Raw genomic sequence first — 16,148 nt, 5'->3', positions numbered from 1 at the left:
TTTCTGGATTGCCATCCAAGTTCTACAATCTCTCATATACTTTTTTAAAAATAAATTTATTTATTTATTTTTGCCTGCGTTGGGTCTTTGTTGTTGCACGCGGGCTTTCTCTAGTTGTGGTGAGCAGGGGCTACTCTTCATTACAGTGCATGGGCTTCTCACTGCGGTGGCTTCTCTTGTTGCGGAGCACAGGCTCTAGGCGCGTGGGATTCAGTAGTTGTGGCGTGCGGGCTCAGTAGCTGTGGCTTACGGGCTTTAGAGTGCAGGCTCAGTAGTTGTGGTGCACGGGCTTAGTTGCTCCATGGCATGTGGGATCTTCCCAGACCAGGGCTCGAACCCATGTCCCCTACATTTGCAAGCAGATTCTTAACCACTGCGCCTCCACGGAAGTCCCTCTCATATACTTTTTGGTCATTTCTATTTCTTCTTTTGAAAACTGTGCTTATATATTTTTGCCTATTTTTCTATATTTTTTCTTTGACTTATAAGTGTTCCTTTGTCACATATTAGAGACATAATTCTTGGACTGTTCTGTACATTGGAAATTGCATCACTTTGTTTTCAGCCTTCTACTTTTTAAAAATAGTAGCTATGTATGTGCAGAAGTTTTAGTTTTTAGGAAGTCAAATCTAACCATTTTTCAAATGATTCCTTCCCAACCTAATACAATATACTATTCACTTATATTTTCTTCTAGTTCTTTTTTAGTTTGAAGTAAATATCTTTTAAAGTAAACATTTTATCTGTTTTATCGGTTTTACCTGTTTATTCTGGTACACAGTAGGATATATGAATCTACCTTTTCCCCCCAAAAGACTAGTCAAATATACTAATAATATTTATTGAACAATTCATCCTATACAATGACTTGGGCATTCTGTTCTACCCTATCCCATCCCATCCCATCTCATCCCACTCTTTTTCTTGTGCCAGTAACACATAGCTTTGCTACTGTAGATTTAATGTTTTATATTTAATAGTACCAGTCCTCCTTTATTATTTTTTTTCAAAAACCTCTTGGATAGTCTAACCCTTTATGCTTCCAGATGAATGTCAGAATCACTTTATCAAGTTTTAAAAAAATACCACTGGGATTTAGTTGCATTAGGCTCATAAAATATACATGCACTAATTCTAGTTAACTCCATTAAAGTAATTAAAGGAAGGTTAAAGTGAAAAAGTTAAAAAATCCATTTGTTGTACCTTATTCCTAAAAACTGTGCCAAGATTAAAAGTGGCCTTGGTTATCAGCTCAAAATAGATTATTATAACTATAAGATGTTTAATGTAAGTCCCATGCTAACAACAAAGAAAATACATATGGAAGAGAGACAAAAGAAAATGAGAAAGGAATAAAAGCATGTCACTCCAAAAAAAATCCCCAAAACAAAAAACAAAGAAGAGAGCTAGAAAGAAAAAGAGGGTCAAAAAAATTACAAGACTGACAGAAAACAATTAAAAAAATGTAATGGTAAGGGGGCTTCCCTGGTGGCGCAGTGGTTAAGAATCTGCCTGCCAATGCAGGGGACACGGGTTCGAGCCCTGGTCCAGGAAGATCCCATGTGCCGTAGAGCAACTAAGCCCGTGCACCACAACTACTGAGCCTGAGCTCTAGAACCCACAAGCCACAACTACTGAAGCCTGTGCACCTAGAGCCTGTGCTCCACAACAAGAGAAGCCACCACAATGAGAAGCCCATGCACCACAGCAAAGAGTAGCCTAGCCCCCGCTCACTGCAACTAGAGAAAGCCCATGCGCAGCAATGAAGACCCAACACAGCCAAAAATAAAATAAATAAAATAAATACATTTATTTTAAAAAAATGTAATGGTAAGATCTTCCCTATCAGTAATTCCTATATATGTAAATAGATTAAACTCCCCAATAAAAAAACACAGAGTGGCTGAATGGATTAAAAAAAATAAGATCCAACTATATGCTATCTACAAGGGACTCACTTTAGATTTGAGAACACACATAAGCTGAAAGTGAAAGGATAGAAAAAGATATTCATTGCAAATGGTAACCAAAAAAAGGACAGTAGCTACACTTATAAAGACAAAATAGACTTTAAGTCAAAAACTGTCACAAGATGGGACTTCCCTGGAGGTCCAGTGGTTAAGACATTGCCTTCCAGTGCAGGTGGTGAGGGTTCAATCACTGGTCAGGGAGCTAAGATCCCACATGCCTTGGGGCGAATAAACCAAAAACATAAAACAGAAGAAATATTGTAACAAATTCAATAACAACTTTAAAAAATGGTCCACATCAAAAATCTTTTAAAAAAATAAACTATCACGAGACAAAGAAGAACATTATCTAATGGTAAAAGGGTCAATTCACCAGGAAGACATAACAATTATAAACATACATGCACCAACATCAGAGCATGCAAATATATGAAGTAAACATGGACAGAACTTAAGGGAGAAACAAACAGCAACACAATGACAGTAGCAGTTTCAATAACCCACTTTCAGTTATGGATAGAACATCTAGAGAAAAGACAAAGAAACAAAGGACTTGAACAACACTATATTGCAAATGGACCTAACAAACATATACAGAACATTCCACCCAACAAAAGCACAACATACATTCTTCTCAAGTGCACATGGAACATCCTCCAGGATAGATCACATATTAGGTCACAAAACAAGTGTTAACAAATTTAAGAAGACTAAAATCATACCAAGTATCTTTTCTGACCACAATGGAATTAAACTAGAAATCAACAGTAGAAGAAAAACTGGAAAATTCACAAATATGTGGAAATTAAACAACACACTCTTGAACGACCAATGGGTCAAAGAAGAAATCAAAAGGGATTAGAAAATATCTTGAGACAAATAAAAACGAAAACAACATACCAAAACCTACGGGATGTAGCAAAAGGAGTATGAAGAGGGAATTTTATAGTAGTAAATGCCTACATTAAAAAAGAAGAAAGGTCTCAAGTAAACAATCTAACCTTACACTTCAAGGAATTAGAAGTGTAAGCCCAGAGTTAGCAGAAGAAAGAAGATGATAAAGATTAGAGTAGAAATAAACAAAATAGAGAATAGAAAAACAATTTTAAAAAGCAATGAAACTGAGTTGGTTTTTTGAAAAGACCAACAAAATTGACAAATATTTAGCTGGACTAACAAAAAAAGAGAGAAGACTCAAATAAGTAAAATCAGTAATGAAACAGGAGACATTACAACTGATGTCACAGAAATAAAAAGGATTATGAGAAAACTGTGAACAATTATAGGCCAACAAGTTGGATAACCTAGAAGAAACAGATAAATTCCTAGAAACATACAACCTACCAAGACTGAGTCATGAAGAAATAGGAAATATGAACAGTCCAATAATGAATATGGAGACTGAATCAGTTATCAAAAATTTCCCAAGAAAGAAAATCCCAGGGCCAGATGGCTTCACTGGAGAATTCTACCAGACATTTAAAGAAGGATTAATGCCATTCCTTCTCAAACTTTTTCGAAAAATTAAAGAGAAGGAAATACTTCAAACTCATTTTATGAGGCCAGCATTATCCTGATACCAAAGCCAGACAAATACATCACAAGAAAAGAAAACCTCAGGCCAATAGCCCTGATGAATACAGATGTAAAAATTCTCAACAAAATACTAGCAAACCAAAGTTAATAGCACACTGAAAGGATCACATGCCATGACCAAGTGGGATTTATCCCTGGGATGCAAGGATGGTTCAACACACAAAAATCAATCAATGTGATACACCACATTAACAGAGTGAAAGATAAAGATCACATGATCATCAACAGAAGCAGAAAAAGCATTTGACAAAATTCAACACTGCCTCATAATAAAAATAATTTTAAAACTAGGATTAAAAGAAAAAAATCATCAACATAATAAAGGCTATATAAGAAAAGCCCACAGTTAACATCCTACTAAAAGTAAAAAAGAGAAAGCTCTTCCTCTAAGATCAGGAACAAGGCAAGGATGCCTACTTTTACCACTTCTATTCAACATAGTACTGGAAGTCCTAGCTACAGCAATCAGGCAAGCAAAAGAGATAAAAGGCATCCAAATCAGAAAGAAGAAGCACAATTATCTCAGTTCACAGATGACATGATTTTATATGTAGAAAACCCTAAAGATTCCACCAAAAAACTATTAGAAGTAATAAACGAATTCAGCAAAATTGTTGGACACAAAATCAATGTATAAAAATCAGTTGCATTTCTATACACTTATAATGAACAATCCAAAATGGAAATAAAGAAAACCATTGGATTTACAATAGCATCAAAAAGAATAAAATACTTAGGAATAAACTTAACTAAGGAGATAAAAACTTCTACACTGAAAACTACAAACCATTGGTGAAATTAATTAAAGAAGACAGAAAAAAATGGTAAGACAGCCTGTATTCATGGATTAGAAGACAATATTGTTAAAATGTCCACACCACCCAAAGCAATCTACAGAGTCAATATAATCCCTATCAAAATCCCAGAGGCTTTTTTTTTTTTTGGCAGAAATAGAATAAACAATCGTAGAATTCATATGGAATCACAGAGGACCCCAAATAGCTAAAACAACCTTGAGAAAGAAGAACAAAGCTGGAGGCCTCATATTTCCTGACTTCAGAACATATTAGAGATCTACAAAAATATGGTACTGGCATAAAGACAGATATATAGACCAACTGAAAAAAATAGACAGCCCAGAAATAAACCCAAGCATACATAGTCAAATGATCTTCAAAATGGGAGCCAAGACTACACAATGGGGCAAGTATAGTCTCTTCAACAAATGGTGTTTCTTAAAACTAGATATCCACATGCAAAACAATACAATTGGACCGTTATATTACACCATAGACAAAAATCAGCTCAAAATGTATTAAAGACTTAAATGTTAAGACCTAAAATTATAAAACTCCTAGAATAAAACACAGGGGAAAGCTTTATAACATTGCTCTTGGCAATGATTTTTTGGATATGATACCCAAAGCACAGGCAACGAAAGCAAAAACAGACAACATTAAACTAAAAAGCTTCTGCACAGCAAAGGAAACAATCAACAGAGTGAAAAGGCAACCTACAGAAGGGGAGAAAATATCTGCAAACCATATATTTGGTAAGAGGTTAATATCCAAAATATGTTAAGGGACTCCTTCAACCCAACAGCAAAAAACCCCAAGTAATCAGATTTTTTAAATTGCCAATGGACTTGAATTGACATTTCTCTTAAAGAAGACACACAATGGCTAACAAGTATATGAACAGATGTTCAATAACACTAATCATCAGGGAAATGCAAATTAAAACTACAATGAGGTATCACCTCATACCTGTAAGGATGACTATCATCAAAACAAAACAAAACAAAACAGGGCTTCCCTGGTGGCTCAGTGGTTAAGAATCCACCTGCTAACACAGGGGACACGGGTTTGAGACCTTGTCCTGGAAGATCCCACATACCGTGGAGCAACTAAGCCCGTGAGTCACAACTCCTGAGCCCACGCGCCGCCACTACTGAAGCCCGAGTGCCTAGAGCCCCTGCTCTGCAACAAGAGAAGCCATGGCAATAAGAAGCCCACGCGCTGCAACAAAGAGTAGCCCCGCTCGCTGCAACTAGAGAAAGCCCGAGCGCAGCAACAAAGACCCAACGCAGCCCAAAATAAATAAATAAAATTTTTTTAAAAAACCCAAAAAACAAAAACAAAATAACGAGTGTTGGAGAGGATATGGAGAAATTAGAACACTTGTGCACTGTTGATGGAAATGTAAAATGGGGTAGTTGCTGTGGAAAACAATATGGAGGTTCCTCAAAAAATTAAAAATCCCATATACTTAATATTAAAAATATCACTAGCATATGATACAGCAATCCCACTTCTGGGTATTCATCCAAATGAATTGAAAACAGGATCTCAAAGAGATATTTGCACTCCCATGTTCACTGCAGCATTATTCACAATAGACTAGAGGTAGAAGCAACTCAAATGTCCATTAATGGATAAGGATAAAGAAACTATAGGGTGTGTGTGTGTGTGTGTGTGTGTGTATGTGTAATGGAATACTATTCCATTAAAGAAGAAGGAAATACTGTCATGTGCTACACATGGATGTACCTTGAGGACATCATGTAAGACGAGAAAGTTCTAGAGATCTGATGTACAGCAATGATCATACAGTTAACAATACTGTACTGTACCCTTAAAAATTCATTAAGGGGTAGATTTCATGCTATGTGGGGTTTTTTTTAACAACATTAAAAAAAAAAAAGAGTGGTTTCGGGAGGAAGCCACAGCTCCCGCTGATGGAAGGAACGCCTCCTGTACTGGGCGAGTGCCTCACATGCTCGGCCTGACACAATCTCCTCCTCACGTAGGTATCACCATCCTCATTTTGGTGGCCTAGAAGCGAGGCACCTAGACTTGGCCCAAGAGTGCACAGTTATGTACCAAGTGGTAGAAGCGGAATTTGTACTCAGGTTGTCAGACTGCAAAGCCTATACGTTTCTGCCCATCGTCATCACAACCGGCACACCACGGGCCATCTCTCTCGCTCCCTCTGGCCTGTGGGTGACCCGAGTGCTGTGGTGGGGCTCCTTCTCTCCTGGCTCATCACCACCGTCGCCTAACAGTGCAAGTATCTTCTAGGTAATGAATGCATTTGCTTCTTCTTTTGGACAAGAGCCACAGTTCACTGATAAAATTCACTAAAAACTGCTATTATTGGGTCAAACTCCTTCCAGAAGAATTCCTAAAGCATCAAGCCAGTTCACCCAGAATGTTCTACTTCTACGTTGATTCTATGATTAAAATGTAACCATTTCTACATTTGGTCTCTATCCAGTCACACCAAATACTGGTTCACAACTGCAAAAAGGGATAATCACCTCAAATAATGCCTCACGAGTCCTCAATAATCCTCCTCACAGCACAGACATTTCCTGAGGCCAAAACATAAAAACAAAAGCTCAAGTCTGCCAGTCATTCAGTCTTCAATTCCCTCCTCAGTTTTCCTAATGATCAACTCTGTATATACGTCATTTGTCCCCAGAGTCTCTGTTCTCTATGAGGCAAGAACTGGATGTCTGGTTATTCTGCCAAGAGGGTTACCTTGATCAGAGGCCCCTCCCACACTTATCAGTCAGGCCAGTGCACCTGACGACAGGGACTGACATTCCTACGTCGGTCCCACTGACGCACCTGGACCTTCAGCTGCCCAGGGACGGCACTGAGAGATCTCCCGGGATGACCTGATTCTCAGAGTTGTAGGGCTCTCAGAGGGCACTGAAGGGGGTGGTTCCTAAGTGAGGGCCCTGGGATGTAAATTATGAGTCAGGGTCTCTGGGAGCCCAGGCAACAACTCGGCTGCTGCTGGGAGGACGCAGACCCACGTGGCTCGTGACAGTCAGTGGCGGTTTCTTATTTACAATGTTGGAGGGATCCATCTATGTCTCTATTAACAAATGAGAACAGAAATTAATTCCTTAATAGCTTATCTGATAGATGGATATGGGATCCACGGTGGGTCAGGAATGAAAAAAATAATAGTATTTCTTGTGTGGGCTGGAAACCTATGACCTTACCCACCATAGCTGTTTCTCTCAGTTCTCTGGTGTGCCTTCAATGAGGGTCTCTTCCTATCTCCTGCTGCTCCGCTCGTTTCGGCTTTTCTAGTTTTATCTCCACTTATTTGTGTGGTACCTTTTAATTTCCTTTTGTCTGCCAGCCTGCCGTCTCTCTGTGACCTCGCGTGGCCTCACAGACCTCTCCCCAGTTACTCCTGGTCCTCCTTCTGGGCTCAAGCAGCAGGACTCTCAGCCCCCAAAGGGCAGTGAATTCATCCAGCACATGTTTATTTAGTGTCTGCTATGCGTCAGGTAGTGTTCTAGGAATAGAGCAGTGAACAAAGCTTACAAAAATCCCTGCCCTCATTGAGCTTATGTTCCAGGGGGGAAGAAACAGACAATAAAAACATGTAAAACATAGAGTAGGTCAGATGGTGATATATATTGTAGATCAAAGTAAAGCAGGAAAAAGGTTAAAGAGTGCTGTGTGTGTGTGTGTGTTATTTTAAATAGGGTATTTGGGGAAGACTATACTGATTAAGTGACTGAGCAAAGGCCGGAAAGAGGTGAGGGTGAGCCTTCTGGGCTCAGAGCACAGCAGGTGCAAACGCCCTGACATAGGGGCATGCTTGACATGTTCAAGAACAGCCAGGGGGCCAGTGTGGCTGCAACAGAGTAACTGAGGGGACAGTGGTAGGGGAGAAGGTCAGTGATGAAGGGCTAGGTCAGGGGGCCTGCAGGCCACTTGAAGGACTTGGCTTTTCCTCTGACTGAGATGGGAAAGTTGTTGGAACAGCACTATAAAAACGGCAGGCTTACGACAGGACCTCAGTAAGGCTATTTAGGGCCAAAGTCAGGTCCCGTGGAGTCACTACCCCTGAGGAACACTCCTGCCTTTGGAGAACTGCCACCCCTGCAAGGAAAGAGCTGATGTGTCTCCTCCCATCCTCCACTGGCCTCCACGCAGACCTCAGCCAGCATTCCTCCTGGACTGTGTCCCCACCCCAACCCATCTGTTAATACCTGCCCTGTTCCCAGGACCAGATACATACTTGGCAGGACCCAGTGCAAAATGCAAATGCAGGGCCCCTTGTTCAAAAAGTAAGACTATTAAGACAGTAACAGCAGAGCATTAAACCACGTGTGGGTCCTCTTTGGGATGCAGGCTGCATGCCCATGAAGCCGGCCCTGCTTATTCCCATTCAACCCAGGAAGGAAGACCCTGGGAATGCAGGCCGCCCCCCGCCCCCCGCCACCATGGCTCCCCTTAGAGGCTTAGGGTGATAGCAGCCCTTGCTGCATTCTAGAGGGAGCTCCATGAGTCTGGGTGGAGGAGAAAGACAAGCCCAGGAGCCAGCACTGGGAGGGCAGCCTTTTACGGGGCAAGGACAGCTTCCGGGAGGGGACACTAAAAGCCAAGGTTAAACAGGAATGTTTCTCGAGTGCCTCCTTTGCACTGGGCGTTGAGGGAAAGAAACAACGCTGGATGAGGCCGGCAAACGTTCACAGTGGTTGGCCAAGGCTTCCCTTGGGCAGGGCAGTCTCCCTGGGGAGGTGGGACTACAGCTGAGCCCAGAAGGATGGACAGAGGGCAGGTGGAGGGACGTTTATATGGGAGAAATGGAAAGTTACAAAAGCAACAAGCAGCCGGGGTGTCTGAGGGGCAACAAGGAGGCCAGTTTGGCTGGGGGCAGAGGATGTACCACTGGGTGAGACCAGAGTGGGGAGGGCCTTACCATGAAGGCAGTGGGGGTGGGTTGAGAGAATGCTCTGAGGAGGGACAGAGACAGGATGAGAGCTGAGCTCTTGGGAGGCTTGGCTGGCGGTGTATGGAGGACAGACAGCGGGGTCAGAGCTTCATGTAAGCGGGGTCATGCTGGTGGGGATGGGGTGTGCCTACTCACATGAGCTGGGTAGAAGCCTTCCCGCCACGGGCAGTGGGTCTGCACAGACGGACAGACATGAGACAGGGTTTAGAGGCACATTTCCAAGCACTCAACAACAAACAAGAGCACTGTACACCCCTGAGACCAAGTCCTCTGGCAGGGTGCCCAAACCACTTGCATCCCACAGAATTCCTAATTTTAGAAACCAGACTGGAACTTGTCTGAGCAAAGTAAACCTGGCCCCAACTATTTACTTTTGTCGTTATTTTGCAGTTGTGGAGGCAGGAAGATCAGCGAGAGCCTCTGGACATTTGACATGCTGCCCACCAGGCTAAGCTGCTCAAGGTGCCCTCGCGAAAGCCCTGCTGGAAAAGCTGGCGATCACGGTACCAGGGGTCTCCGAGGACAAGGAAAAGCTGCTGGCATTGGGTCTTTCCTCACTGTTTTTCAGCCTCTCAAATATCAGCTCTGGACTTCATAACCCTTTTGAATTCCTTTTTCACATGGATAAACAAGCCTTCCAATCATGGGACAGCAACCAAAAGGGACAAGAGAGCAACTGGCGAAATTTATTTTCATCATATAAACAGGACACACAGCGCTCCTTCTCTCTCTTTAGGTGAAATAATGGAAACAGCTTTAGTATGAATCAAAATGAACTCAGAATTCTTACCTCAAGGATTGTAAGACAAAGGAAATCTCACCCTGGACTACATGGCAAGAGGCTTGTTCTCATCCCCCATTTTCAAACACAGAAACTCTTCCCTGTTTTGTTTTGTTTTAACAAGAGAAGAGTGAAAGGAAAGAGTTTATGCTTGCAACACTCTGATTAAAACAGTCATCATTTCTCACAGATGTGGACAGATGTTTTCATGTTAATTTTGAAAATCCCATCAAATCACGTTTGTGTTGTCTCCTTCCTACTATCATAGTTTTCTGACAGCCTTAAATGAGTGGTTTAATACTGTTTGGATTTTGAATTGGTTTGTAAGTGTTGTTTCATTAAAAAAAAAAAAATTGAGAAAATCAAGGAATACTTAGAAGGCTTGTTAGTATCAACCGGCCAACAGTTTTAATAATTTGGATGGAAATATGCACATTCTAATGTCGACGCTGACAGCCTAGAGTTTTTACCTTTATAATTTGAATTCCCATAAGAGCGTGACTTTGTAAGAAGTATTTTTAGTTATTTGTTCCTTAACCAGGAATTTTCTAGGGTATAAAACCTTTACAAATGGAAAAATAGCAACAAATGATCCCAAGAAACCTCTCTAGATAAAAATGCATAAACCACACACTTCAAAATAAACACCACATTTTGGGGACTGCACATGGAATAAGAAGTACCATGTGATTCTTCCTACACAGAGTTCCACTCTGCCAAGACTGGGTATTTTAAGAACACACTTGAACTATCCGTTGGGCTGGCAGTCTCCCCAGGAGTCTTCACATCATCTTCAGGGTTCCCCAAAAGAAGAGCTCAGGGCTCCTTCCTCCAACTGACTCCTTCGATGTCACTACAAGGACACCAGAAAGGTGGACACCCAGCTCAGCTTTGCCTCCTGCATCCCCTACAGTCAGTCAGCTACCAGGCGCAGGCTCTTTCATCTTTCATCTGGTGAGTCGTCATCCTGGCCCACACTCTCACCCCCTCCCTGGGACCTCCGTAACAGTCTGATGATGATGGGTCTCTCCCCACCCACTCTGTCAGAGTCATCTTTTCTGAAATGCAGCCCCTCGGTGGCCCGACCTGGCTCACACTGGGTTGTTGCAATGTTAGATGAGATAAGGTAACACAGGGAAGCCAAGGATGCCCAGTGAACTCACTCCTTACTGTCCACGAAGGTCACTTTGCCCGGGCTTGTCAAACACCCACATGCTGGAATAGTCCTGCCAGGCCAGTGGGCTCTGAGCCTGGGCTGGGCTCCAGCCTTGAAGATGGCCCTGACACAGAAACACACACACACTCCAGTGCTTCAGGCCAGGAGGTGGCAAGGCCCCAGCTGGTGAGCAGGTCCTGGTCACAAGCCTCACTCGCCAATCACTCGTTTGGAAGCTGGCAGGCTATTTCCCATAAATACTAAAGAGATAAGGTGCTCATGCTAGCCCAAAAGGGCTGATTTAACCCATAACGCAACATGGCCACATTTGCAAGGAAAAGGAGGAGCAATGTATTTAGTAAAGATTTACCTGGCACTGAATTTAAGGAAGCCTGCTAGCTCCTTTAATAAAGTAATACCCTGATCCTCCCACTCTGGATGGAGGAGGGAGAATCTCCCCATGGGCTGGAGCCATTTGAGCTCCAGCCCCATTCTTGCCCTGAGATCCATTTTCACTTTGGGAATCTGACTGGTCACCGCTGCCCCTGCTTCAGGGGCCTCGGGGTGCTGCTTCCCAGACCACTTGGGCTCAGCTTGGGGACAGACCCTGGCCTTCATGCTGCACAGTACTGCGAGCCTTCAGTTTGAGGACGGCATTTAAGAATCAAACTCAGAGGGCTTCCCTGGTGGCGCAGTGGTTAAGAATCCGCCTGCCAATGCAGGGGACACGGGTTCGATCCCTGGTCCGGGAAGATCCCACATGCCGCGGAGCAGCTGGGCCCGTGAGCCACAACTACTGAGCCTCTGCTCTAGAGCCCATGCTCTGCAACAAGAGAAACCACCGCAAAGAGAGGCCCGCGCGCTGCAACAAAGAGTAGCCCCTGCTTGCCGCAACTAGAGAAAACCCGCGTGCAGCAACAAAGACCCAACGCAGCTAAAAATAAATAAAATAAATAAATTTATTTAAAAAAAAAGAATCAAACTCAGAGAGTAACTTCTAGGGGCTGCTAGATGTGGCTGCCCTCAGGCTCCTCTCCATGGGTCTCCGGCTACCTCTGCTCCCCCAGGCAGAGGTCTGCATTCACCACAACCTGGGAAAAGGTCCTCAGCGCATCTGAACTCCGCGGAGGCAAGGCCCACGGCAAGAGGGCACAGAGGGAAGACACAGGATGTCCTGGGATGACCCGAATTCGTAATGACCATTTGCTTACGCGGGTACGTCCCCTTACCATAGAGTGAGGCCTCAGAAAGTCATAATAAGTCTACCTCAGCACAAAATATGCACATACTCTGTGCATGTGTATCTGTGTGTGGTGGTGATGGTGGTGGCGGTTGGGATTGCCTTCTCACACCAGTTATGTGTCACGTATTGATTAGACACTGCGAGATTAAAAACAGTTAAATCAGAAAATGTTTCTGTCCTTGGGAAACTCCCAAACCAGTGGGAGGAGAAAGGTACACATCTAACTACCTACAACAGTATCTCTGAACTTGGGGGTATTGAGCATGACACAGGTCAAACATGTCTGCAATGTAGGCTCTGGTCTCTCACACCCTCTGTCCTGACTGTGGGGGGAGACAGTCCAAAGGGGCCCCCCGCTGTGACAGTCAGCCCAGCATAGACAAGGTGCCACCCCTTGGATGGGAGCCGTGGAAATAATCCCGGACAGCAGCCAGTCTTCAGAGCCTTTCTCTTGGGCAAGTCATTTAGCCAATCAGAAGTTAAACCCTGTTATCTGGAAAAAAGGTGGTCCTGTGCAGGCCACATCCAGAAGATGCTTTGAGAAGATGGCACAACAGATAAGAAAGTACTGGGACAACTGTACCAGGCACAGGCAGGGAGGATGGTTCTCAGCCCTCCTCTCTCAAATCCCTCTTTTTCTTCCTCCTGGTGGGAGGGCTCTGGCTCCTGGCCTCATAGAGGCCCAAGGGGCACTGATTCAAACCCATGGGGAGAGGAGAGGACTCGGGATAGGCTGGACCCAGGCCCACACAGCTGAGGGAGTGCAGAGGGCAGGAGGGCTCAGGGGGTCTGGGGGTCGGGAAGAGACCAGAACCAGTGCATGACTAGGTCCTCTTCAACCCAAGCGAGCTAATCAAACCCAAACATCTGCTCCATTCCACACAGCAAGGGCAACGCACCCACAGTAGATCCCCTGGCGTTACTGAAAGCCCTGCAATACTGGGGTTGAAGAGGATGTGGGATCTTAAACCAGATGCTGTTCTTCCCCCACAAAAGGTCACTATTTTGAAAATCTCACTCTTGAGGAGGATGTTTCCAAACCGAGAATGCCACCAGTGCCTGGCCCTTCACCACCCAGGGACCAAGCGAGGAAGGGCCGGGGACGCCCACACCTCCTGCCAGGGCCTCTCCGGCCCCCACCGGAGATGTTACCCCTCAGGGCAGATGCTCCACAGCCTGGGAAACACAGCTGCTCTAAGGGGGACCAAAGCTACAGAACAGTCCAAGCTGCCAATTAACAGGAGGGAAGGCTGCTTCCTCCTTGAGCAGCTCCAGCAGCTCACGTCCCGGCTTCCAGCACCAGACGAGTCACCTCTGGAGAGAGCTGCCCCCACGGCACTCAGCCTCACCAAGACCTGGTGCATGCCAGGGAACATTCCGTCTGCTGGAAGGAAGGTCTGGGGAGCTCAGCTCTGGCAGCCAGGCCGGTCCAGCCCCCAAGACAGGGTACTGTGGCACCTCTTCAAAGACCTCAAGCAGAGATCATGAATTCCCGTCTTTGATCCAGAAATTGTTCCTCACGCTTTAGCTAAATCCCTCTGCCTAGGGAGGGCTGAATAATGCTCCTCCCCAAAGAGAGCCACATACCCATCCCGGGACCCGTGAACGTTACCATCTATGGCAAAGGGAACCCGTAGATTTTTTTTTTTTTAACCTCTTTATTAGAGTATAACTGCTTTACAATGGTGTGTTAGTTTCTGCTTTATAACAAAGTGAATCAGCTATACATATACATAATCCCCATATCTCCTCCCTCTTGCGTCTCCCTCCCACCCTCCCTATCCCACCCCTCTAGGTGGTCACAAAGCACGAGCTGATCTCCCTGTGCTATGCGGCTGCTTCCCACTAGCTATCTATTTTACATTTGGTAGTGTATATATGTCCATGCCACTCTCTCACTTTGTCCCAGCTTACCCTTCCCCCTCCCCGTGTCCTCAAGTCCATTCTCTACGTCTGTGTCTTTATTCCTGTCCTGGCTCTACGTTCTTCAGAACCTTTTTTTTTTTTTTTTTTTTCAAGATTCCATGTATATGTTAGCATGTTAGCATACGGTATTTGTTTTTCTCTTTCTGACTTACTTCACTCTATATGACAGACTCTAGGTCCATCCACCTCACTACAAATAACTCAATTTCGTTTCTTTTTATGGCTGAGTAATATTCCATTGTATATATGTGCCACATCTTCTTTATCCATTCATCTGTCGGTGGACACTTAGGTTGCTTCCATGTCCTGGCTATTGTACATAGTGCTGCAATAAACATTGTGGTACAGGACTCTTTTTGAATTATGGGTTTCTCAGGGTATATGCCCAGTAGTGGGATTGCTGGAACCCATAGATTTGATTAAGTTAGGGATCTGGAGTGGGGAGATCCTAGATTATCCAGATGTAATCACAGGGCTATAAGAGGATGCCAAGAAGCCCACAGTAGGAAGTAGGAGGTGTGACATGAAAGTGAGAGGTTTTGAGGAAGGGGTCACAAGCCAAAGAATGCGGGCGGCCTCTAGAAGCCAGGAAAGGTAAGGAAGTCGATTCTCCCCCAGAGGCTCCAGAAGGAACCCGCCCTGCCAACACCCTGACTTTAACCCAGTGAAACTGACTTGATTTCTGACCTCCAGAACTGTAAGAGAACACGTGTGTGTTGTTCAAGCCGTCAAGCTTGTGGTAATTTGTTACAGCAGCCACAGGACACTAATACAACCCCCAGCAGGGACTGAGGCACCCTCAGGGCTTCCATAGCTCTGCATCCTCTTAAATTAGCTCTCTGGTCCCCTGACCACTTTGCTGGCTCCCCTCTCCAGCTATCCTGTGGGCATCTTCACTTGGCTTCCCCACCGAGGAGAACGCACTGCAAACCCAGCTTCCTTCTCGGTTTCCCCTGGGGCCCAGCCAAGCACAGCTCCAGGAACCCAGGAGGCACCCTGGGGGCAGATGCTAACGGAGAGCCCATCATCGTGAGGACTGGGAGCCCTGGCCCCCCTCCCATTCCGTCCCTGCTGACCCCTCCCCAGCTGCTGGCTCCTCCTAGCTGCTAACTAACTCTCCAGCTCTTGAAACGGCAGCCACGCAGCAATTCCTCAACTTCTCCAGGACCTGGTTTTGGATTAGAAAAATACCTATTGTCATTAAATAACCCCTCCTGGAAACGGTCCTCAACACCTGCCCCACCTGTTCTCCTATTCCAGTTTCTACCTCACACTTCACTTTTAAAATAAAGATGGAGGTGAAAATACATTCAGAGAATCTGTCCTGTCATGTGTTAATTATCAACTTGAGGCAAAATTCCAATACTGTTTTCCCAGAGAAGGGTAAAGCTTTAAATTCTATATTGAGGAAACTGCTCTGAATGTCCTAAGGTGAGGGGTCTTATCTTGGGGAAGCCAAAGATCAAGGACCCTCTGCTCACGAGATCCGTAAGTGCACTTTCCCAAGAGTCCAGGAGTCCATGGTGAAGTGACTTCTAGAGAAAAGTGTAGTTTTCAAACTGTAAAATATCATTGGATATCCACTTAAAAATAGCACTCTTACAAGGACCCCTAATCTAAAACACCAAAAGCTGAGAGGCGCTGCTCTGGTGGGGGAGGGGAAGGGGCAGAAGGAGAAGGAGGCAGAGAGGGAGGCGGAGTGAGAGGGGA

At 44.5% G+C, this 16,148-nt stretch overlaps 1 protein-coding gene across 3 annotated transcripts in view; it reads right to left on the bottom strand.

The window, feature by feature from the left end:
- CTDSPL (CTD small phosphatase like) overlaps positions 1 to 16,148 on the bottom strand; it is a 125,650-nt gene that overhangs the window by 46,490 nt on the left and 63,012 nt on the right. For 2 of the 3 annotated variants that reach the window (XM_036867854.1, XM_036867855.1), the window contains exon 2: positions 9,468 to 9,506. The exons of the other annotated variant lie outside the window; for it this stretch is intronic. In XM_036867854.1, the coding sequence (XP_036723749.1) occupies positions 9,468 to 9,506 (39 nt within the window). The remainder of the gene's footprint in view (positions 1 to 9,467; positions 9,507 to 16,148) is intronic. 3 annotated transcript variants of the gene reach the window in all.

The sequence above is a fragment of the Balaenoptera musculus genome, chromosome 11, assembly GCF_009873245.2.
Source record: "Balaenoptera musculus isolate JJ_BM4_2016_0621 chromosome 11, mBalMus1.pri.v3, whole genome shotgun sequence".
Classification (NCBI taxonomy): Eukaryota; Metazoa; Chordata; class Mammalia; order Artiodactyla; family Balaenopteridae; genus Balaenoptera; species Balaenoptera musculus.
Note: the sequence above shows the minus strand (reverse complement) of the source record. Positions and strands in the feature narration are given on the sequence as shown.